The sequence below is a fragment of the Lasioglossum baleicum genome, chromosome 3 (genome assembly GCF_051020765.1).
Source record: "Lasioglossum baleicum chromosome 3, iyLasBale1, whole genome shotgun sequence".
Lineage (NCBI taxonomy): Eukaryota > Metazoa > Arthropoda > Insecta > Hymenoptera > Halictidae > Lasioglossum > Lasioglossum baleicum.
This window is the reverse complement of record NC_134931.1, coordinates 2,118,493-2,142,628: the sequence shown is the minus strand read 5'-3', so window position 1 is coordinate 2,142,628 and position 24,136 is coordinate 2,118,493. Positions and strand designations below refer to the sequence as shown.

Genomic DNA, 24,136 nt, shown 5'->3' with positions numbered 1-24,136 from the left:
CCACGCAGTTAGTTAAATGCCGGTGAATCGTTCTTGTTGAAATTTTTTCGTTAATAGAAACAGTAAAATTAGTTCAGCTATGGGTCGCAGATTTATTAAAAATTGTGGGATAGAGAATCACCGGTGAATTACGTGTGAAAAATCCCGCGCGTAATTTCACATAGCTCGGAATAAGAGAACAACCTGTTCCACCAACCGGGACGATCTAAATAAAATTAGAAACACCGTTAATCCCCGTTAACATAGTGTTTCCCTCGCGGCTGAAAATTTTCCATGCATAAATGGATACAAGACGGACCGTCATTACGAGGCATATATGCTCGAATACATTGTCCCAATTCAATTAAATTCGTACCGCTAACTATAAAGCACGTGTTGACGGTCGCAAAGAATTTTTCCGCCTAGCGAATCGGTTGTTTGAACAGCCTCGAGGTGTCGACGACAGAGACACCTTGGCTACGAAGGCTGACGTAATTCCGGACATGAAGGTTTCTATCGGAATAATCAGAACCTAAAGCGATCCTCATGCCCTGATAAACAAAAGCGTGATGTAATCAAAGCTACCCTAGATATTACAATACGGCGCGCAACGATATTTGAGCACAACTGGGAGAACAATCTCATTTGTTCCTAGCGACGAATCAACTCGTCAGAGCAACACTTCTGGAAGCCCCGCTGTACAAATCAATGTGTCAGTGTACAAATGAGCTTTATTTTTTTCAATCTTTTGGTGAATATTCAGTAATTATTTATAAGATGGGGGATATAGAAAGTGAGTGTATTACGATTGTTAGCAAATGTTGATCTGCACGCACGAGTTGTACATCGCCACTTAGTTTACGAATGGAAAAGCGCCATTAAATAATTTATTAAAATATTCCCAGTCGTGTGTTAATCACAGTTAACATTGCTCTGCGCTTGATCTTTTAATCGATCGACGTTTTCCACGTGCAGCGTCGATTCGCATCGCGGTCGATTTCTTTCTCAATTTTATCGGCTCATTAGACAGCCGATTACGCGACGTATCTCTTGAATAATTAATCGAGGTACGGTTGCGATAACGAGGAACTCTCGATGATCGATCGAGAGCGTATTCTTCGCGTTTGTCTGCTCGATCATCGTCGTTCTGCAGCTTGCCGAGCAAATTCCTCGGCTTTATTCGAAGTGCAGTGACGCGCTGCAGTGTGCAATACCGCGTGACGAATTAATTGCATTGATATTGCTTTATTGCACGCACAGTCGCGTAAACACAAGCATCGGCGGACCGTGTGCCGTAACACGAATCTTCTTGCTACGATTAGGGTGTGCGCAGAGATTCAGTGGCCACGATATGCTCGCGTGGCGGTTCAATTTAATGCTACTTCGCGATTTCTGGATCTCTGCGGATTTAAAGCTTCGGCGAAAAGCCTCGCGGTTGGGATTACAGAAGAATTTTTTAGCGAAAGCACTCCCGTGGGAAATTGTTGCTGGAACTGCGACCTTCGCGAGCTTTCCCCGCTAATTTCCGTCGCACTTTCCTGGACTCTTTTGCTTTTGCTTCCTTCCCGTTCTTAGTTTTATCCTCTTTCATTGTTATGTCTGCTCGTAAGCGCTTGCACAAGGATTTACATGTCTCCTGAATATTTTTCTACGTGTGGTAACTAGACTGCGGATTTCCTGTATTTATGAGAAAAGTGAGTGGATGGAGAGTATTAAGGACAAAATTATTAAACAAAGAATCCTGACGATTGATCAATGTTTAGACACTGATGGCAAGGAACGGAATTTTATCTGGACATAAAAGGAATGATTAACATTTGTACGTCAGACTCGATATGATATGGTAAATGATTGATTTAGCTTTGTCTGTGCAAAACGAGCTCGAAGAAGACTGTTAACAGAACGTTGCAAAATGAGCTCCGAGGCAGCGAAACCCGACACAAAAATCGAATCAGCGCTGACCGAATCAGATCATTTTTCTCGAATTCGCGAAGCTACTTTGACTTTCGTTTTCAAGACGATGCATAATCGGTGGCTAGCGATACGATCATGCGGTACAATTGAAAACTTTCGAGAAGGAACGTGTGTGAGCCGCGGGGAACGCGAAACGCGAGCGCATAAACTAGGTCTCGTGCGATGAATTCCTGGAAATGTTTGTCAACCGCGATGCACGAGGCACGATGCAGTTTCATTGCGCCACCCTCCGTTACGTAGCTGATGGAGGCGCGATTGACGGACGCGTTCACGGCTGTCCGCTGATCGAGAGATATCCGCGATCCATCGATCCCGGCCGCGATGCGACGATCCGTTCGTTCGTGACCGTGATAGACGAATCCATAATGCGCACCAAACCTTGGCAAACCACTGAGAATGCCACGCTAATGATTTGCTTTTAAATAAACAAAGATTATAGGTTGGAGCGGTGATCATTAGTGGACTGCGGCTTTTATAGATTTATGACAAAAATGAATAAGAAAAATATAAAGCAGTGAAAACATTGGAAAAATTTCCACCTATTGTTCCATGTTAAATTTATTTGAGCTCAAATAGAAGACGAAGAGATTGATGATTAGATGATTTGACTGGCCGAGACTGTAGACAGGTTCTACGTTGTCCGAGTTAAAAGCGGTCCCAAGGGTCGGCGTCTCTTCAAAATTTGGCAGCCAACGAACATTGAATCACGTTGTTGTATCATGTAAGCGTGGGTGAACAGACCTCTTCATTTGCACAGAGAACAGAAGCTCGTACAATTGCACGTACAATTCATCGTGTTTTCAAAGACCGTATTGCTTCCGGTATATTGTGGCAACGAACCTGTTGAAGCACGTATCCCGAAGGATTGCAGAAGTGGAACGTGCCTTGAGAGGATTTTTCCAAAGTCAGAGAATGTGCATACAATTAAATCAGTTGAGCTGTGGGTAAAACATCATCGTTTTCACAAAGAACGAAAACTCGTGCAATCCATCACGTTATCAAGCACCAACGAAGCTGTTGAAGCACGTGCCTCGAAATATCATCATTAGACTGCAGATCTTTATGCAAAATAAAAATTGTCTGCATCGATTGTAAGAAATAGAAACTAAATTGAATGTTAATTCTTTCCTCACCGATCTTAGTAAAGGAGAAATCGTATATTGACATCTTCAATCTTTAAAATTTTTCGACTATTTTGAATTTCATTTACTCAATTTTACTATAAATGCATAAAGATCCGCAGTGTAATCATCATTTTCACAAAGAACGAAAGCTCGTACAATCGATCATATTATCAAGCACCAACGAAGCTGTTGAAGCACGTGTCCCGAAGGATCGCAGAAGTGGAACCAGCCATAGTCACGAGGATCTGGGCGATTAGAAGGGGAGTTGGATGTTCATCTAATTGTAAGAGCAGGAGCCAGAGTTTGGGAGCCTAGAAACTTCCGGAGCGGAATAGGATCGAGTGGATCAACGATATGATATTTCGAGCGGTGTGGCAGTATCAGATTCTCGGTTCGGAGCTGGCAATTCGAGGGACCTCTCTCTGTTTCTTCCGAGTTGTTGGTCGCGCGACCTTTACCCAGTTATCTGGCCGCGGTTGCGCACACACGTACACAACCGCACACGCGTACGCACGAGCTGACCTTCCTCGGGCTGCCGCTTAATTTCGTTCACCGCCGAGATCCGATCATTCTGCCTACCAATCCGCTGGCAATGTCAAGAACGGACAGACCCTCGCCACGAATTCCAGCCAAGGATTAATCCGTTTCGACCGCTGTCGCGAAGTTGCGTCGCTTTTCGGCCGTTCGATTCTATACAATTCGGGAACCTGACTCGTAGATTCTGATTTTAACCCTTCGCGGTGCTCCGAAATAAAATCTCATACAAATCGCATACAAATTTTCTGTTTCTTCTGGGAAATTGTGAACGTCAAGGAAACTCGATCACTGCAACCGTAAAATAAATCATAATGAAAGGGGTTAATCGCCACAGCGAAGAATAAAAAATCTCACAGTTTCTCCACAGAATCATTGCAGGATTTCTATGTATAATTTTCGGAAGCTCGGTTGCGGAACGATCTAAATTCAAAACGCTCGAGCAATGGCAGCGATGCTAATATTGCCAGCAATGGCAGCCACGCGTGTCTCCAGCGTGTTCCGAGGTCCGCGCGAATTCGCGACGCTCGTTAATCGCGCGAGCTGCATCGAGCAGTGCATCACGATCGGAATAACGGAGCGCGGCGTTCCTTTTGCCTCGAGGATGGAGAAAGAGTAGGAGGAGGATAGAGAAGGAAGAGGAGGAGGAGGAGGAGGACAACGGGTTCCTGGGGGAAGAGTTCACGGTTCGACTGCCGGCCTACGCGGCTCGCGATTTTCCCTCGACCTCCTTTCCTCTGCCCTCCTCGAAAACACTATACATACTTTGTCAGCCCCGTTAGCTTCCTTTCAACGTCGGCTAGCCGTCTCCGCGAGCGAACGGGATTCAACCCTGAAATCGCCGGAGAATCGTCCAACACAGGGACTTTGAAACTTTTCGTCCCATTCTGTTCTTACCGTGTCAATGATTGTCGGAAAGTTGTTTGTCGCTCCCCGCTGGACCGAGTTTCATCAAAACTGTCTCTCCGTTCTGCTCCCTGAAAGGTTGTTGCAAAATTGTTTGCTCCTCCGCGCCGAAACGAGTTTCATAGAAAATAGCTCTGCTCCATTCTCTAAATCGTCACAAAATTATTTGTTCCGTAGCGGAGCGAGTTTCATCAAACGTGTCCCTCCGTTCTGTTCCCTGTGCCGCAGGTTGTTGCAGAATTGTTTGCTCCGGCATTCATTCTGTCCCCCTAAATCGAGAATTGTCGTAAGATTATTTGTTATTCGTCAAAAGTGTCTGTCCCACTCTGTTCCTTGCGTCCACTCCTTCATTAAACGATTGCGCAAATCGCCGAGTTTTTCCATGAATGTGTTCATTGTTTGCGGTTCTTGTTGCGACCGCGATAAGCTGCTCGAGCACACCATTTGTTTCACTGTTATACTCCTCTGGTGGCCGAGCAACGACGCGTGCACTCATAGTTATGCGGAAGAGCACATTTCAATTGCAATATTGCATATTCGAATTACAATTCATCAAAACTCGTTTTATAGTCCGTTCCAGAGTGACAGAATTAGATTTCACAACAATTGCGGAAATTACAGAATTATGGAGAACAATTGGAACAGATTGGCAATCCTCTTCAATGAGCTGGAACAAATATTAGGTCGGTGCTAAAGCTCGTGCCGGATTCCTACAAATTTTGCGCTGACTAGATCACTATGAAAGCAGATCTATGTGTTTCTTGGCTCCAGAAAGAAACACTAACTCGGGGGATACGAGCGTGAATTAGGCGCGATCAGGGAGAATTCCGAAGGTGTTTCACCTGGCAGGTATTGTTGCGCTTAGCGTACAGAGAGAGAGAGGATAGTTCACGGAGCCAGTGTTCGTCCGAGGAGACGTTGGGAAGCGGAATAATAAAGCGGAGCCGAGCGGAGCAGAGCGGAGCCGGAGGAAGGCACGGCAATAAAACCGGTTGCCGTGTCCCTCGAGCCGTTTTCCTCGTTTCTTTCCTGGATACGACGAACCGAGAGAGCCGGTACTGCGCGACAATGAAACCCATCGTTCCAGCGTGGCTCGTTCCAGCTCTCCATTCTTTGAACCGACGACGACAGGGAGGCGTGGCCGCTCAATTAATAAAACATTCGATAACGCGGCCGATCCGAACGGAATAATTCCGCTATTCTGGCCTATTAATCTCGTACGGCTCTAATCAAATTCGCCACCGTAAATCTGGGGAACGTCCAGACGAATCCTTGACCCCTTTCGAAATTGATCTAAAAAGGCAACTCTTGAAACCTACTACAGAAAGGCTCAAACTGTGACTCGCGTGTAGTGCTTCGTGAGAATGGCAAGATTGATTTTATCTGAATGTTACGCCATTTTTATTATAATTACAGATTTTATGCATTGGAGGCAATTTACATTATTTCTCCTTGCAATTGGATGCAGACAAGTTTTTCTTGCGCCAAGATCTGCAGTCTAATTACAATATCTGTGGTTGCAAGGAAAAACGCCGCATGTCACAATTTCAAAAAATTTGAGTTTATGCATTCACCGAGCTTCGTAGTATAGGATTGACGTATTTACCAAAAAAGAAGTCATGAAAACAAATTCGAAAGGCTTCAAAACATAATATGTACAATTGAACCGATATCCTATGGCAAAGCATTGGTGTGACCAAAACTTTAAACGGCAATATCTCGAAAGTGAAATTATGTGACATGCGGCGTTCTTCCTGACCACCGCGGATATATGGTCGCGTTGAGAAATTATATAAACGTTAAACCTACCAAGCATTAAAAGTATCTCGTTGCCGTATAAGAATGGCAACACTAAATTCATTGAGATCGCCCATAATTATCAGTTTAATAGATACTTGATATTTACAATTTAAATAATTGCATACTCAATTTCTCATTAAAATTCGACTGATAATTTGGCGTGTGAGGCTCGAGCTTCGTGTATAGTTCAGTGGCGAACATTTCAATCAACGGACGGCTCTCCGAATCAATTAGAAAGAGGATCTTATCTCGAGAACGATACCAGCCGAATCAAATCGAGATTGGATTTTCCTACGCGCACGGGTTTTCATCGCATGAGCGATAAAAAAGGAGGATCGTTCCGCACGATCCTTATATAAGATCAAAACCGACGATCCACGAGCCTGAATAAAATTTCCGAATGACTGTTTATCGAAATTTGAGGAAAGAGTCGAAGGTTAATTTCGCCGGGGTTCCCGCATAGCCTCGAATATGCGGGTCTCGAAAGCGACCGTCAGCGAGAATGTCAGTTCATCGATTTATCGGAGCCAGGTAAACATTTTATCGGGCGAGGTTATGAATGCAATCGACGTAAAAAGCGCCCGTGGTCTTTCAATTACCCAATTTCAGGGCCGATTGTATCTTTATCGAGCTCGCCGATGAAGGCGCGCCAATACACGCGACGATATGCCTCGATATACAACCTCGATACGATCGAAACCCGTCCGCGATGTGCGTGTCTCTCTGGCCGAGCACGAAACCGCGAAACGACGCCCACGCGTTCCTTATTGTTGCACGATTGAAACTAGAGTCGACGAGAGGCGCGAAATTTCAAGGAGGAAACTATTGTTCCGCTATTTTTATCTCGGACACCGATGCACAGGTTCCGTATCGATGATCGCTTTTCTCCCCTCTCGGGAAATTTTAATTATAGCTCTGATTGAATCGCAATTGTTCTTAAGGGGGCAGTCTGGTTTCTAGAATCGTAAGGGTGCGGGATGCGCGTTCTTATTTCTCGGTAATGCAAAGATAGGGGTTTTCAGTAGTCAAAAGCGCTAGATATAAGATCAATCTAGGTCGCGATCGCCCTCAAAAGTCCTATTTTTACGTTTTCGAGGCGTAATTTGCATTATTTGGCAACATGTTGCTGTCGCAGCTTTATGAAAATAGCTACATGCGAAGTTGTATGCTTCCGAATAATGCAAATTACGTCTTCCAGCGCTTTTGACTACTGAAAACCCCATCTTTGTAGTATCTAGAAATGAGAACGCGCATCCCACACCCTTGCAATCCTGGAAATGAGTCTACCCCCTCAAGGATTCGGTCAATTTGTTACAAGACTGCGGATTTTAAACCGGCAGAGGCATCAAGAGGATTTACAAATTCTAAAAGGAGATCAGGGGGGAAACCATACTCGTAGCTCCCTTTCCAAACAAAGTTCGCGGTGGTGTCCGTTAAATAGCCGCTGACGTCACCGATTACATCAGTTTAAGCGTGGAATCGGTATTGTGTTACGCCTGCCCTCGTGCTATGGACATTCGACCGGCTCCAGAATAAATTAACCAATGAAACGGAGACCCTCTTCAGGGAATTCTTCCTCTCGCAGACGAAGAATTATGATTTGAAGTCGTTCCCGAATTATTTTCGGACCTGTTATCCGCTTGTGTCGATGGCACACCCATTGACCAATCGATGAACAGATGAACGGGGAATCGACGCGAAGATGATAAGCCAGAGATATACGAGATTACAATTTTCTGGCTGAGCTCATGCTCGGGAAAATTGTGTTCGAACGTTTTGCTTAGCGTGCTGTTGCATGGAAATGCATTCGTGCATTCGTTTCTTATCTGTTTTACCCTAGTTTCGCTTCACACCTGGTTTTCCCTGTAAATTCTCGAACCGTACCTTGCACTTGCGGGGTATCGCGTGAATGGGGCGCGTTGGATACTTTAGAGCTAATTAGTCAGCAATTATGATCAACAGTTTTACATTCGTAGACGTTTTCGAGAGGAAATTTTGTTTGCGAACATTTTTGACTGATTTTGATAATCAATATGATATTTCACTGATTATTTTGTAAACATATTTTTGATTAGGCAGCTTCAGCTGTCGATAGAATGATACTATTAAGTCGATTCATAATTCACGGCTGTATTGTCGGTAAAAGAAACAGCAATTATGTCTTTATGAATGATATATAAGCTATTATGTGAAATGAGTCATGCCATTTGTCAGCTAACTCAGGAACAATGATGAGTTGCTAGGATGGCATGCAAATATGATGCGCGTGAAAGCTAATAAATTACTATCTGTTGTTGTTACACGTGTCTCTTTTAATAATGTACACGCGCTATGAAAACGCACAGATTCGCTTTTCATTGATAGAAATGCTCAAGAGTACTCGGTCACAGGGTTCAGTAGGATGTTAATTCAACTTCTTACGTTTATCCGCGAAGAATGACTATGAATAAAACTTTCCTGGACCGTCTCCGTCGAAGTTGGCCCACCAGGTTATGAATCTTCATGCACATCCGCAATTTTCAAATAAGAATATTGCACAGATCTTGGCAAACGCGTCCATCCATTGCTCACAGTTTCGACTTGTTGCTTCGATACAGTTTCTCAAAAATACAGCTAGTTGTTATAAGACGCTACATTTACCTTTTTAAGGACATAAATTATAGGACAGCATGACAGCATGCGATCACAATCGAGACAATTACTCCGAAATATAGAACACGTTTTCTAGAAAATTGCCTCTGAAAATTGACTTACGATTTCATACGGAATATTAGTGGAAACAGTCATAAATGGTCAGACGTGATGTACCTCTCTTTGCAAAACAATTAACCCTTAAGCGTTCTCTCGACTCAATGAAAATTTGAACTATTATTCAATGGGTAACTATTCGAAAATTTCGATAAACTATTATTGTCTCACTACATTTCCAACGAAGCGACGTTATATTAATTGTTACAGATAATTTCGGTTTTGATAGAGACACACACACCTCGGGCTATTCTAATTGCCTCGCGCATTAGCTTTTAATGACACCGCGCGCAATTAGGATGGATTATTGTTGTCCTTGTTGCTGGTGGCGGGCCACCCTGTATACTTGGCGACAGCGTCACAGAATACGCACGTGGAGAGCGTCCAATCAATAACAAGCGGTTCTTTCCGCGTGCACCACCTTCGAAAACAGTGTACCCGGGGAAATATCGTTAGCCTCGAGCTTTATCTGCCTCAATTAACGATAGTCCAGCAGAGTACTGTCATTGGGCGATACTGGTCGCGATTATCCACCATTTTGCAGCTATACCTTCTCTAATCTCAATCCTCGATGCAACAAATTATGCACAGAAAGGGTCTAAACCATTCCAGGACCAACGTCCACATAGATTGGCAACATAAATAAATTAGTCGAAACTTTTCTAATCTCCAAGGGAAATATTCGTAGCACTCTCTGTGTTTTATTTGAAGAATTCGCTGTGCTGTAATCGTGAAAGTAATGCAGACGTTTTGCGTGAACGATTCCCTAGACTCTACCAAAGGCAACCGCATATTTTTTAATAACGTCGTCGTTACTTAAACATGTTTGAACAGTGTTTAGTCGAGTGGTGCACGGGCAGTTCTTTCGTACAGGAATTTTTCTTGCAACGTGCAATTTGTACGTATCGTTACACAAGGCGATGAAGTTGTAACGTCTACGTCTTGTGCACACTGAAACACGTTCGTGCCATAAGCGTTCGATCTCGTTACCTAACCGAATTTCACCGTGCAAATGCTCGCGCGAGGGTAATAAACGTTAATCTTTTCACTGGAGCCGTGTTTACCTTGGCGATATAATCGTGAACGTACAGTAGAACACCATAAGTCGCTCTGTTCGAGTTAGCAGAATCGAGATACCGCTGTGTACACTTTGATTTCGATCTGTGATTGAACGTCGATATGCTCGTCCCATGAATCGATTCCATTGACTATCTATGGATGTTTCCTCAGCCGTCTTTTACAGCTTGCACACTAGCTTTCAACAAATTTTGGAGAATCTGAATTAAAAAACTTCTGAAAATCAATTTTTACATAAGCGACGATTAAGTGCATATCACATATTAGACACAGAGAAACATGGAATCTGTGTTGGGATTTTTGGTTTTCTGGATTTCATTCGTTCCGGTTCATTGTCGATCCTACTGCCTCCGATAACGTTATCGGAGTTTGCGTGAGGCGAGGCGATCTCCTTGGAATTTTCGCAACGAATTAACTGGAAAATCGCTCGCGACAAATGTTTGACGTGTGGTCACCGCGATTGTTCCGACACACGACAGTCAAAATGACGTTTTGTTATCTAACTAGGCGTTATCTATGCGAAAGCCGCGTTGCATAAACGAATTCCTAAGGCTACCCACCCTGTTGCCGTCACCAGTGGCCAATTTATCAGTAATTCGTTATCGTGGAAATTCGAAACCTTCGTGTTAGACTTCCCTGTTCCGCGAATTAAAACAGGGCCGCGGAAGGAACGACGTTTCATGGAAAAATGACTCCACGCTGCACGAATTCATTACTAGAGTGCAAACTTTATGACGTGGAAAACAAAGTATATAAAAGAAGTTAGGTTATCCCCGATTCTGTTAATGTTATTGATACTTTATCTATCGGAAGCCTGATAAAGGTGCTCTAATCATCTCTGCGTATTTAGTGTATATTTTTATCAGTGTACTGTTTGGGTCAATTTAATCGAATAGCAGATCCTCGCCTTTTTTCTTCTGAAATAATCTTGACAAGTTGAGAATGGTACATCGACGTTCTTAAACTCTTTTAAATTGCTCTAACTCGTTTATCACATGACTGCATAAAATCTTATTAATACTTAATTGAACATCAGTAATTTGTATAATATTGCACGTGAGCTAAAAACTAAATGTTTCCAGAACGTCAGCTATAGTCTAATTGAATTTAACAGAATTTAATCTGATTCATGGAGGTTAAAAGAACCCCAAAATTGTTCCCTCAAGTAAAAACCGTAATGCTCGGCCACCATGTTACTCTAACAAGCTGTTGCTGTTGCTGTCAAGAAAATCGATTCCGGGACTTCGAATTAGTCTGTGATTTTTTAAATAATAGGCAGTGATCACAGGTAGGCGAGGCGTTGAGGTAATTTTTCTTTAGTACAAGAATCCAGATGGTTCAATGACGAAGGATTGTGCGACTAATCGCTTTGAACACGCGTACGGAAAAAATAGCCACGTGGACGGCTGCTCCTTTGTGCACCGTTAACTGTTCATCCTTGAAAACACGTAATAATAATGCTAACCGGCGTTGCCCGTTTCGCCGGAGAAGAGAAGGCACGTCATGCGACCTCGGGGATAAGGAAAATGCAAATCGAAACAGTTTCGGTTTATTACTGATTCCATCGCCCACGTGACGAACGGTGTATCTGGTATTCGTTACCCTAACAGTTATCGTGAAGAATGTTCTTCGCAGTGTTCGCGAGCGCGCAGCTTCCGTTGCTCGTGCCGTCGAATTTTGCAATTTATCCCAAATTTACGTGAGCCTTGCTGGGACGAATAACTTGTCGTTACGTCGCGAATTTTATACAAATGTAATAAAAAGATGGACAGATTAGAAGAATTGAAAAGTATCAACAAATTTCTTACCACTTACAATTAGTAAAATGGTTAAATCAGAAATGAATTCCTATTTACCACGCTTATATTAGCTTGCCGAGTTGTTGTTGTATGCGTCAAATCTTCTAATCGAATTTTAAACCACTTCCCGATGAGCTAGAGACTTGAAACTTTAAACATAGCTTAGAACTGGATGACAATGCAATATTAAAAAACAAATTTTAAAAAACTGTGCGTTCAGGAGAAACAAAATTTTTAATATTAACCGTCACACCTCGCAGCGCGACGCTCGGTAGTACGTAATCGCGTTCAGCGATCCCCACACCGCGCGCCAGCGCTCCCTACTCCACTACGAGTTCCCACTCCGACTCATCCCCACTCCACTGACCCATTTCGCACCGATGAAGCTCAGTCAGTGTGGTGTTCCGTTCATTCAGTTACATTTCGGACAATTTCGGACTCCATCAAGAGACGTCGTCTCTCGGAGTCATTCCCTCATTCTATCTCGCGTATTTCCATATCTTGCGTTTCTATATCTTACTATGTATTTCATACCAGTATCACTATATCTTGGGTTCCATTTAAAAAAGACCAAAAAGTAGAAAATAAAGAAATGTATAAAAAAGAACTTTTCAAAAACCGCTTATATTAAAATGCACTACAAAGGAGGAAATCATTTTTTCCTGGTTCTCCTAAAAATTTTATATAAATTTAAATAAAATCATGACATTAGTGACTATAAAAATGAAAGCGTTGAGTGCTAAAACTATGCATATTGACGTAATCTTCGTGGGCGCTCCACGCTTTTATTTTTATAGTCACCAATGTCATGATTTTATTTAAATTTATATTAAATGTTTGGGAGAACCAGGAAAAAATTATGTTCTCCTTTGTAGTGTATTTTAATATAAGCGTCGTTTTTAAGAAGTTTTTTTTTATATATATTTGTTGAGTTCTATGTTTGAAATTAAAGCAAACAATTTTTATTTTGCATAAAGATTCCCAGTCTACTTATGTACGGATTTATTAATTGTTTACGAACAGTGAAAATACCCCTTGCACAGATGACCAAGCTGACGTTAACTCAAGGTCTGTTCATACTCGTGCGACGCGACGCCATTTTTCCACTCTGGCCAATATAGATCGGAGAATGTATCAAGGGTGATCAAACCCGACCCAGACTTTATTCGAGAGGTCAACGTTACGCAATTTTTTCACCGTTGGATGGGGATCATTGATCGGTAGGCTATTTGACCCGCGTGTCCCTGATTATTATACCTTTAACGAAGGCTATGGTGGCGTCCAACAAAAAACGCTCGAAGTTGACCCGGAGAGGTTCGACCCACGCGAGAAACCAATTTCTCAAGCGTATCGGACATCGACCTTGAGACTAGCAACAATTTCGAGGTCGATGAGGAGGAGGATGACGTTAGGAGATCTAAAAAGATTTGTCGTTTGTCTTAATTCAGTCGTCGAATCGACGCGATCGTAAATGATCAAAACGATTAAGCAGACAGGCCTTCGAATTGATTTATACACACACAGGCGACGAAAAATGTTTATTGCCGGGCCACTTTGTCTAATCTTTCACCTCTGTTTCATCCCACCGATTATGTCACCAATGTACTCTGAAGGACAGATCAATTAGTCGGTTCCGACGTAGCAACACATTATCGTGCTGTAAAGGGATAAATTTCTTCTTTGAAAGTAATGAATTGTGCAGTGTAGATAAGACTGTTGATCTTTTAATTACAATCTCTTACAAAGTCGTTAGATAAGACTAATGGAATCGCCGAAATAGACATTTTCACACGCAAATACAAATATTAGGTCGTTCGGAAAGTTAATTCGTTTTTCATGTAAGAAATGGCATTGCTTCTATCTGTTACTACTTAACCTTATTTTAAATCATGAAATCGTGGTATATCTTGACAGCTGCCATTTCGGACGTCATTTCCTGTCTTGTCGTGGTTTCTAATCTTTCAAGTATTTTTTTGTTATCGTATCAAATATGTAAAATCAAAGTACGCGTTTCCATCGTCTTTTGCTTTTTTATTACAGCAAAGGTAAACATGCAGTGCACGAAAGAAAAAGTTGTGTGCTGTTTACGGAGAGGATGTACCAACATTTTTTATACGGAGTGTGGCATCTTTAAGTTGCCTGAAAAATCGTAGAAGATCACACAGCGAAATGTCATAAAACTTATTCTAAATGGTAGAAAATTGGCTTTCATTTTTCCTCGAGAGAATAGAAAATACAGTATGCGGCAGGGAACAATTAAGAAAACTGCTTGGTGGAATTACGAAGGAAATTATCGAACAGCAATGACTGAATTACTAAAGAAAAATGATTAATTAAGTTTGTCTATCCCGATTGACAGGTTCAAATTATTCGTGAAACATGTATGGAAATCACTCAAGGGATAGATGAGGGTTAGTCATTATATTGAATATTGTATGTAGAACGGGAAAGCGAAGCGAATCTCTTCGTCTGGTTCGCGATCGGATCGATTCGGTCACGTCCCAGACTGTTAGACGGCCGCATTTCGAATTTATGTCCGATTCGAAACAGAATTCTGTTCTAGAAATATTATTACGAGCGCTGAGATCCCCGAAGAGGATCTTGACTATTTTCGTGAGATTTACGCTTAGGTCGAAAATAGTCAAGAGCGGCCATCGGGAACTGTGGGAGGTGCGAACGGTTTTCGTTCTGATTTATTTTAACGTAGAACGGATTGACCTACCGAGTTCGTTCTTCGAGCTTTCTATTTTTCTATCCTATGAGCAGCGATTCTGATTTACGATATTTCGGGAATCTTCAGCGATTTCGATCTTTTCGAACTGTGCAGCTTTGCAAAGGCAGCCGAAGAGCCTCTTAATGTTGTCGGCCTTGTGCCACACTATCAATCTTCAATTAAATATTTTGATTTTACTCGTGGATTCGCTGGGGATTGAATATATTTCTCAATACTAGATGTTTATTCAAATAGCACAGCAAAATGAAATAAACGTTGGTAATGAAAATTTGAAATATAAGTACGTTTTGCAGATGTATGTTAGTTATACACATGTTGAACATTTCATCGAAATCGGTTGACATAGAAAAAAACAACACGTATCGAAAGATGTACGAATCTGTGGATTTCAAGCAGAAACTGACCAAAAGTCGCGAAAACCCCCATTTAACCACTTGTAGCTCGTGTATAATGTTCAGCACATTTTAAATTTTCATTACGGACTCCAATAAAAAAGTTTTAAAAAGTGTCTTTTTTGTTTTCTCATGTAATTCTTCGCAATGGCAATTTTTTGAAAATCTCTTCTACATGTCATTTGGTAAACCAATTCCTCTAACATTTCAAAAGAAGTCGGGTCATATGATTCGATTCTAAAAAAGTTATAGTTTTAAAGTGCGTCCAAATACTTACGCGAGTATGTTCGAAAGTAATAATAAAGTCGCAGTGCGCCCTATTTCGAGCACCGAGAGCTATTGATGTCAGCTGGGTATGTATTTCTGTGTCAGACATATCCAGGATCGAAAATTCTCTAACGAACGTATCCAGATAGCTTTGACGTCACCAGTCAGTGGTAACAGTCTGTATCTGATCAGACCCGGAAACGTGAATCGGAGCGTGCTCGCGTGGGAGGACAGGGAAGCCATCTCTTCCTCGGTCTTGGAATGCAGAATGCAGAAAGTATTCCTCCGAACAATTTCAGGTTCTTTTGTCGCGCGGCAATTTCCCGTCGTCCAGGCAACGTTCTTTCGATAACTTTCGCTAGAGGGGATCGAATATCGAACCGCCAGATACCTTCGTGTTCTCGAGGTTCGATAATGTGACTGTCGAGGGAAAAATGCTGGCCAGACGACAAAGACGATGCCTGATAGGATGCAAGCTCGATCGACAACCTCGTGACACGATGGCAGAAACGTTTCTAGAAGATGCAACCGTGCAATCACGGCGCATGCTAGGGTTCCGGGGAAACGCGACGAATAATTGTGTTCGCGAATCGGAGATGAGAATCGAACGGAAATTTCGTCATCTTGTTATAAAGGCTGCAACGCGAAGCGAATGCTATGCAGTCGCTCAAATGAGTGTCTGTAAAAGATGAACGACAATCAGGTTGTTAGAAAATTCGCAATAAACCAATTATGCTGTAGCATTTCATTGTATTGGCATTTCATTAGCGACGACTATTTCACAAAATTTAGACGATCATGAAGTGGCTGCAGATCTTTATATATGCATTTAAGATTTTAAAAATTCAAGAATGTTGTAATGTTGCTTCTACTTTTTATGTTATTCCTGCTTCTCGCAATCAATGCAGAACATTTTTATTTTGCACAAAGATCCGCGGTCTATTCATGATCCACAATTTCGTAAATTGTTCTTCAAGCATTTCTTAAGAATCTGATCCAGTCAGTCGGAGCTATTTTAACTGGAAAATTAAACATTTCTTCCGAGAATAATTTCATTCTATACGATTTCTTTTTATTTTATAGATATTAAATTGATAGAACACCTCATACAATACCTGAATGTTTAGTAATTGATTAGGTGCCGACTTGTTTGTCACTAGTTAATCATAATTAAAATCTGCGTGACAGCTAAAGAGTTTCCCAACGATGAAGGCAAGAGGGTCGTGGTATGGGAGCACTGACATTTCGATCAAATTAAAAATTGAATGATTTTTATTTCGCTTTGTTCGTCCCAGAGGAGGTTAAAGACTGCGAAGTCCGGTGGCGAGGGATGGTTACGTCGATGATACGGTTCGTCTGATTGCAGGGAGGACGACAGGTATGCAAAGGTGGCGTGGAAAGACGTGAAGGTCGGCGACCTGGTTCACCTATCGAACAACGAACTGGTGCCGGCCGACGTGTTGCTCTTGCGGAGCAGCGATCCTCAGGGCTTAGCATATATCGATACCTGCAACCTCGACGGAGAGACCAATCTGAAACAGCGACAGGTGGTCCGAGGATTCGTCGATCTACAGGACACCTTCCAGCCGGCCAAGTTCCGTTCGGTGATCGAGGTCGATCAACCGAGCACTAGGATCTACAGGTATTACTATCCTTTAACAACGATCTTCCAATCTGCGAGAGATGTTCACCGAAAGATACTTGAAGGTTTCACGGAGCCGTGGTTCATCCTAATGGCGGCAGAGTACCTGTTTCTACGGAAAACCTCTTACTCAGGGAGTGTTTGCTGAAGAACACCGATTTCGTGGAGGGCATAGTGATCTACGCCGGCCACGAGACTAAGGCGATGCTGAATAATGGCGGGCCGAGGTACAAGGTACGTCCTAGAGCTCGTGATTGTTGAATTATAAAGAGAAAATACTGCTAGGTAGTCGTGCAGCGCGTTTTGGTGATGATTATAAAAGTGAAAGTATTAAAGAGATTATCTATCCGAGATCCGCCAAGATTGTAGTTAAAAGAAAATGCAGATGATGATTACATACTGTATTAATCCTAGATATCTTGGCTATCGCGCGTGGAAATGATAATGCCGATTAAAACAAGACTGCGTTTATACAGACTCAAAGATTTCCACAATAGTACACACCGGTAGCTAGTCTTGTTCATTATGAACAACAAGATATTCATTGTAATCGCTTCGCGAGCATTTTTGCAGTCCAAAACAGTCGTAAAGCAAAAGTCGACTACTTATCGAACTTTGATGAAGTTACAGAAGAATAGAATTGCTGAAAATAATTGTGTAAAACAATTGCTCCTCTTCCAGCGTTCCAGGTTGGAAAAGCAGATGAACAAGGACGTGATCTGGTGCGTGATGATCCTGTTGCTTTTGTGCGTGATCGGCGCGATCGGTTGCCGATTGTGGCTGTCCGGTTACTCGGGTTTATCGTTCGTGCCGTTCATCCCGATCCTCCAGGAGCCGAGCTACGAAAGCATGCTGACGTTCTGGACGTTCGTGATCATCCTACAGGTGATGATCCCGTTGAGCCTGTACGTGACGATAGAGATGGCGAAAGTGGGCCAGGTGTATCACATCGGGCACGACGCGGCGTTATACGACGCGGACGCGGATCGCTCCGCCGAATGCCGTGCGCTCAACATCACCGAGGAATTGGGTCAGGTGAGGGCACAGATTGATCGGCTCGGTGCCACGTGGTATATGGATCAAGTAGCGATCCTTTATTTCACCGTTCCTCCACCTGGCTGCTCGAAGATCTAGACGGTATTCAGTAATCCTCGGGAACACAAATTAAATACCTATCTATCATCTATAGAAACAGGTTTCTTCCGAATTTTTTCATTGAAATACTCGCTATAATTTTGTTGATCATTATTAGACACCGGGTTTTATTCATTTATGACAAAAATGAGTAGTTGTAATTTAAAACAGTAAAAGCATTAGAAGAATTTTAAAACATTATAAAATTTTTTTTTAACATGCTATATATTATTTCCCGTAGATTTTTTCAAGCTGATTTCAAATCTGGTCTGAAAATCTGCAGGAAATGATATATAGCATGTTAAAAATAAATTTTTTCCGCGTATGGTACTGGAGAAACCACACTTTCTTGAAATTCTGCATGTTTAATGAATTTTCTCAACGTTAAAAGACGTTCGTACCATAATCTCCCTATTTTCCCCATATTCTGTAAAGTTTCAGCTTTAATTAAAAAAAATTTCATCGCTCTACCTCATTTCTATCGAAAGTTCTTTCATTTTGAATCGAGTTTGGTCCAAATTTTCCACTGTGCGGCGGTAGCGTATTCAGAGATGTCAGGCAGCCGCTGTACGTGGCGCGCTAATTTCTACGAAGCAGTAACTTTTTTGAAACACAGCTGCCATAGGTAAAAAATTGTCGCAGCGAGTTCATGGGATACTCAATCGATTCGGCAGAATCTCTGCTTCAATCTGACGTTCGGATCATGGCATTACGATCATTTCTCGCCGAGATATAGCGAGTTAAAGGAAAAATGGAAATTGTGCATTTTTTAAGCATATTTTCAGAAACACCTGGTACATCAAAATGTTAATGCAATTGAAAAAACAAAAGGAGTGCATACAAAGAGAAAGAAACGCTCTCTCTATTGCTTTTTTGCACAAGATTCTAAGATAATTTTTTAGCTTTCTGGTGCCAATTAAAGTTAAAAAGACCATATTTACTTCAATGTTGAATAACCCGAATAAAAGAAATCGCACAATATTCAACAACCACATAATTTACACAGGAAAGACAGCCCTTCCATATGATATTAACGCGATTTATCAAAAAAATTTGTTGCTCCCCGTGTGATGTTTCAAAGTTGCACAAAATTTTTGTTAACCGTGAATGTTGTCTTCATCTCGCTATAACTTTGTAAAAAACCAACATAGCAACAATTTGAAACAGAGCATCTGAAACTAGAGGTTTCAGGCTTTCAAACCATTGTGTAATGATATCGATACGGCAATTTTTGACGGAGTTATGATCACGTAAAGTGGGACCAATTTTTCGGGTTCGAACAAATGATCCCTCTATTTCTTTTGACGAGCGTATTATCATAATCTTATTAAACATATTAAGAAAAAAAGTAAATGTTTGTTTCATCCCAGATCGTTGCAATTCGGGTAGAAAATTTTTGTTTTGCCTAAAGATCTGCTTTCGATAACTATTGTTATCGTGTAAAATTATCAGGAAGTAATTCTAGATTTAGAAACTGCCTTCAAGGAATGTTGTTATTGTACTTATACGAATTATAGGTTCAGTACGTGTTCTCCGACAAGACCGGCACGCTGACAGAGAACAAAATGCTGTTTAGACGATGCGCAGTCGGTGGTCAGGACTATTCGCACACGGGGGAGGGAGAAAATTTGGTGCCCTCTTCTCGGTTGAAGGAGGATTTGTTGATCGGAACGTTCCGACACAATCTGCAGGAGTTGCTGGTAGTGTTAGCGATATGCAACACGGTCGTGGTGAACTCTCAACCCCACTACGACAGCATGAACTCTAGCGGAGTGATAGAAGAGCCGCAGAAGAACGGAGACGAGACAGGAAGGTTCGTACAAGGGTTCATTCTTTCGGATCGATCCGCCTCAAATCGATTCTCACGCGATCCCCTCCCGCTTCTCTTTCCAGGTACACGAGAATGATAGAGGCTAGGAGCTTGACCCCTTCGCCTGTCATTCCCTTGGCTACGTTCTCGCACCCGAACAACCTCGAGGACAACGTCTCCTCCATATCCTCCATGGTCGAGATGGAGTCTGTTCTCAATCATTCCACCAAACTCTCCAACAAAGTACCCAGGTCAGTTTCTCCGCATAGATTCAAGTTGAGAAATTTATTTGATTTTCTAGATTGATACACATGGTTAAAAATAATTATTGATTGAAGCGTTAAATTATGTATAATATTAAATACAGGGTGAACCTCGAATCGTGACCAGTAGAGATTACTCTGTTATTAGCAGTCTGATCGAAAATGTTTTTATCAGGTGTAGCATGGTTTCAAGAGAGCTTTCACGTGAGTATAGCAAATTTTTCGTCAAATCTTTTCTTTCATGATTATCCAAGGTCAATTTTTACGCCTACTTGTTAGAGGAATTCAAGGCGAATTCGATTAGTATCATATCTACTGGTCACGATTCGTGGTTCACCCTGTACATTAAACGAGTTGTTGCATTCTTCGAAACCACGTTGAAAATTCATTTAAGGGTTGAACTCTGTGAGGCGCATACACACGATATTCGCGTGTAGACTTTCTCTCGAGAATAATCTAGTAGAAGCAAGTTTGTATAAAATCGTTCCGAAGTCACGGACCATATCGTCAAGACTAATCATGCGCATTGAAGAACGGGCATAACTGCAAGCATAATTAGTGGATCGGACGTTTGTAGACCGAAGTTCCTGAACGTGACGTCCATACCGAGCCTGGGAATGGGACTGCTGGGGCGAAAACTGTCGCCGAACGGCGCTCAGAAGAGACGCAGCCCGCTGAGTCCCGTTATCGACGCTGCCAGGAAGAACGGGGACGAATTACTACCCGCTGCGGCGATCTACGAAGCGGAAAGTCCCGACGAGCTCGCGTTGGTGAACGCGGCGCGGGCCTACGACGTGAAACTGTTGAAACGGACGGCTCGCAGCGCGATCGTCTGTCTGCCGGATAAATCTATCCTCACTTTCGAAATACTTCACGTAAGCTCGTCATGGACTGTTGCTCCTGGCTCCGACGCGACGGCGCCTCACTTTCTCCAAAGATCGACCAACCGCCTTTCATTCGCGTTCCCGTAACCGATACGCAATTCTTGTTGTTCCTCTTAATCAACCTCAGCCTCGTATGTCAAAGACACTATCCTCGTACCTGTATCTAATTTACCGCAAATTGCAGGTGCTGCCATTCGACTCGAACAGGAAGTGCATGTCGATCCTCGTGCGGCATCCGCTTACCAACGAGCTGATCCTGTACTCCAAGGGCGCGGACACTACCATCTTTTCCTCGCTGACTCCCCAAGAGGAGAACTCTGCCACTACATTGAAGATTCGCCAGCACTTACAGTCCTACGCGCGACAAGGTCTCCGGACCCTGGTGATGGCGAAGAAGTCCCTGACGACGCAGGAGTATGAAACCTGGCGGCAAGCGCACACCGAGGCTGAGCTAGCGATGGAGAATCGAGATCATCGTATCAAGGACTCGTACGCGATCCTCGAGTCTCATTTGACGCTGCTAGGAGCGACTGGGATCGAGGATAAACTGCAGGCTGGCGTGCCGGAGACTATGGCTAACTTGGTGGCTGCTGGGATCGTTGTTTGGGTTCTGACAGGTATAGAATCTTGATAGAGATGATTGAAAGACATTGTATATGGAGCTGACGTACTGATTCTGTTGCTAGGAGACAAGCCGGAGACTGCGGTGAACATTGCATACTCGGCGCGTCTTTTCTCACCAGCGATGCAGCTGTTATGGCTGCAAGCCAGGTCCAAGACTGTTGCCGAGACCTTGATTCGTGGGTACCTCGAGTCTGCGAAAAGGGACAGCATGGTTCACGGTAACGATTGGAGAAACAATATCAGAGAGACGGCGATGTTGAGCCGTGATCCAGCGGAGAATGATGCGCACAGGATTGACAGCCCTTGGCCGAAGCAACGAGCGTTGGTTGTCGATGGGAAAACGCTGACAGTCATTCTAGATCCGAGATCGGGATTGATCACTTCGTTCCTTGAACTGACGAAAATGTGCACCAGTGTTTTGGCTTGCAGGGCAACGCCTCTTCAGAAGGTATATTTTAGATGATCTAGTGTTGTAGATGTTTTGTGGAAATATAGAAGAGTGAAATGATGTTGCGTTACAGGCATACATAGTGCGTATAGTGAAGGAACAACTAGGAATGAGAACCTTGGCGATAGGGGACGGCGCGAACGACGTTAGTATGATACAGACCGCGGACGTGGGAGTCGGTATATCGGGACACGAAGGTACACAAGCCGTCATGGCCGCAGACTTCGCCATCTCACGATTCTCGATGCTTAGCAGGCTCCTACTGTTGCACGGGCACTGGTGTTACGATCGCCTCTCTAGGATGATTTTGTACTTTTTCCACAAGAACGCCACATTCGTCTTCCTTGTATTCTGGTTCCAGGTATAGCACACTTTATGCATATTTTTACAGTATCGTAGTACAGTATTGTACAGTTATGTTTTTCGCAGCTGTATTGCGGCTTCACCGGGACGGTGATGGTTGACCAGATCTACTTAATGTTGTACAATCTGATGTTCACGTCGATGCCGCCCCTAGTGTTGGGCGTGTACGACAGATTTGCCTCACCTGCTGTTCTAATGTCTATGCCCCACCTGTACAAAAGAGGGCGGCTCGGACTCGTCTATCGGCCGCACTCGTTCTGGCTAACGATCGCCGATGCTTTGTATCAAAGTATCGTTATCTTTTTCATAAATTACTCTGTTAGTATATAGTCTTGACATCTAACCGATTGTTTCGAGAAGGGCTGTCAGTTCTCTAGTGAATCGTCATTATTTTAGGTGTACTATGACTCGGTCGTAGATATATGGGAATTCGGAACCACCGTGATGACCTGCTGCATCGTCGTCATGCTTCTCCACGTTGCCATAGAGACTCGATCTTGGGTAATTCGACGTTTCTACCTTCTCTTTTTCTGTCTTTTAATTGCTCGCATTATAGAATTTACAATCTCAAAACTTTAAATATACAGGGTGGCTGAGAAGTTCCCGGAATTTTTTAAAGCATTTCAGCAGCATAAAAATACCGCACGAACGAATGAATTCACACACTTGACCGAATAGTAAGTTTTATTAATTCATTAACAAGGAAATGAACCAAATACATTTACAACAAATGTTCGAAATTGCCTCCTTTTGATTTGATACATTTACGGACCCGCTTTCTAAAATTCTCGACGATGGTCGCTGGTGATCGCCTGAAGAAGGTTCTTTTCACGGATGAGAAAATTTTTACGGTCGAACCCCTACACAATCGCCAAAATCACCGCCAGCTGCTCAAGAAGGGCCAGCAGAAGACTTCGGCCGCGAAAACCATCGGCCGCAGCCATTTTCCAGCCTCGGTCATGGGTTGGGCCGGTATCTGCACCACCGGGAAGACGCCACTGGTGTTCATCCCGAGAAACGTAAAAATCAACGCCGCCGAGTACCAGGAACTTGTCCTCCGGAGGGAATTAAAGCTGTGGGCAACGCGACACTTCGGCCAGGGCGGATTCACGCTTCAACAGGACTGGGCGCCGGCGCATCCCGCCAAATCCACCATCGTCGTCTGCAAAGAGCTGTTTCCCGGCTTTTGGGGAAAAGATGTTTGGCCGCCGAACTCGCCGGATCTTAACTCGATGGATTACTCAGTATGGTCCATCATAGAGCAAAAAATTTCAGGAAGACGATACGCCACGGTGGAACAGCTGAAAGCGGCGTTGACGCGTGCCTGGGACGAGATTACGGCGGAAGAGTGCGCGACCACATCGTCGGGAATTATTATATTAGAAAACGGGTCCGTAAATGTATCGAATCAAAAGGTGGCAATTTCGAACATTTGTTGTAAATGTTCTTGGTTCATTTCATTGTTAATGAATTAATAAAACTTATTATTCGGTCAAGTGTGCGGATTCATTCGTTTGTGCGGTATTTTTATGCTGCTGAAATGCTTTAAAAAATTCCGGGAACTTTTCAGCCACTCTGTAGTGTTTCAAATGCAAATATTTATTTTGATTGAAGTAGTTATTTCATTGAATACA

At 42.9% G+C, this 24,136-nt stretch overlaps 1 protein-coding gene across 1 annotated transcript in view; it reads left to right on the top strand.

The window, feature by feature from the left end:
* LOC143207117 (phospholipid-transporting ATPase VD) overlaps nt 1-24,136 on the top strand; it is a 40,746-nt gene that overhangs the window by 14,177 nt on the left and 2,433 nt on the right. Inside the window, exons 5-15 of the mRNA XM_076420222.1 lie at nt 16,701-16,976; nt 17,042-17,210; nt 17,658-18,011; nt 19,628-19,923; nt 20,004-20,171; nt 20,761-21,058; nt 21,252-21,684; nt 21,754-22,139; nt 22,213-22,500; nt 22,569-22,820; nt 22,899-23,003. Of these exons, the coding sequence (XP_076276337.1) occupies nt 16,701-16,976; nt 17,042-17,210; nt 17,658-18,011; nt 19,628-19,923; nt 20,004-20,171; nt 20,761-21,058; nt 21,252-21,684; nt 21,754-22,139; nt 22,213-22,500; nt 22,569-22,820; nt 22,899-23,003 (3,025 nt within the window). The remainder of the gene's footprint in view (nt 1-16,700; nt 16,977-17,041; nt 17,211-17,657; nt 18,012-19,627; nt 19,924-20,003; nt 20,172-20,760; nt 21,059-21,251; nt 21,685-21,753; nt 22,140-22,212; nt 22,501-22,568; nt 22,821-22,898; nt 23,004-24,136) is intronic.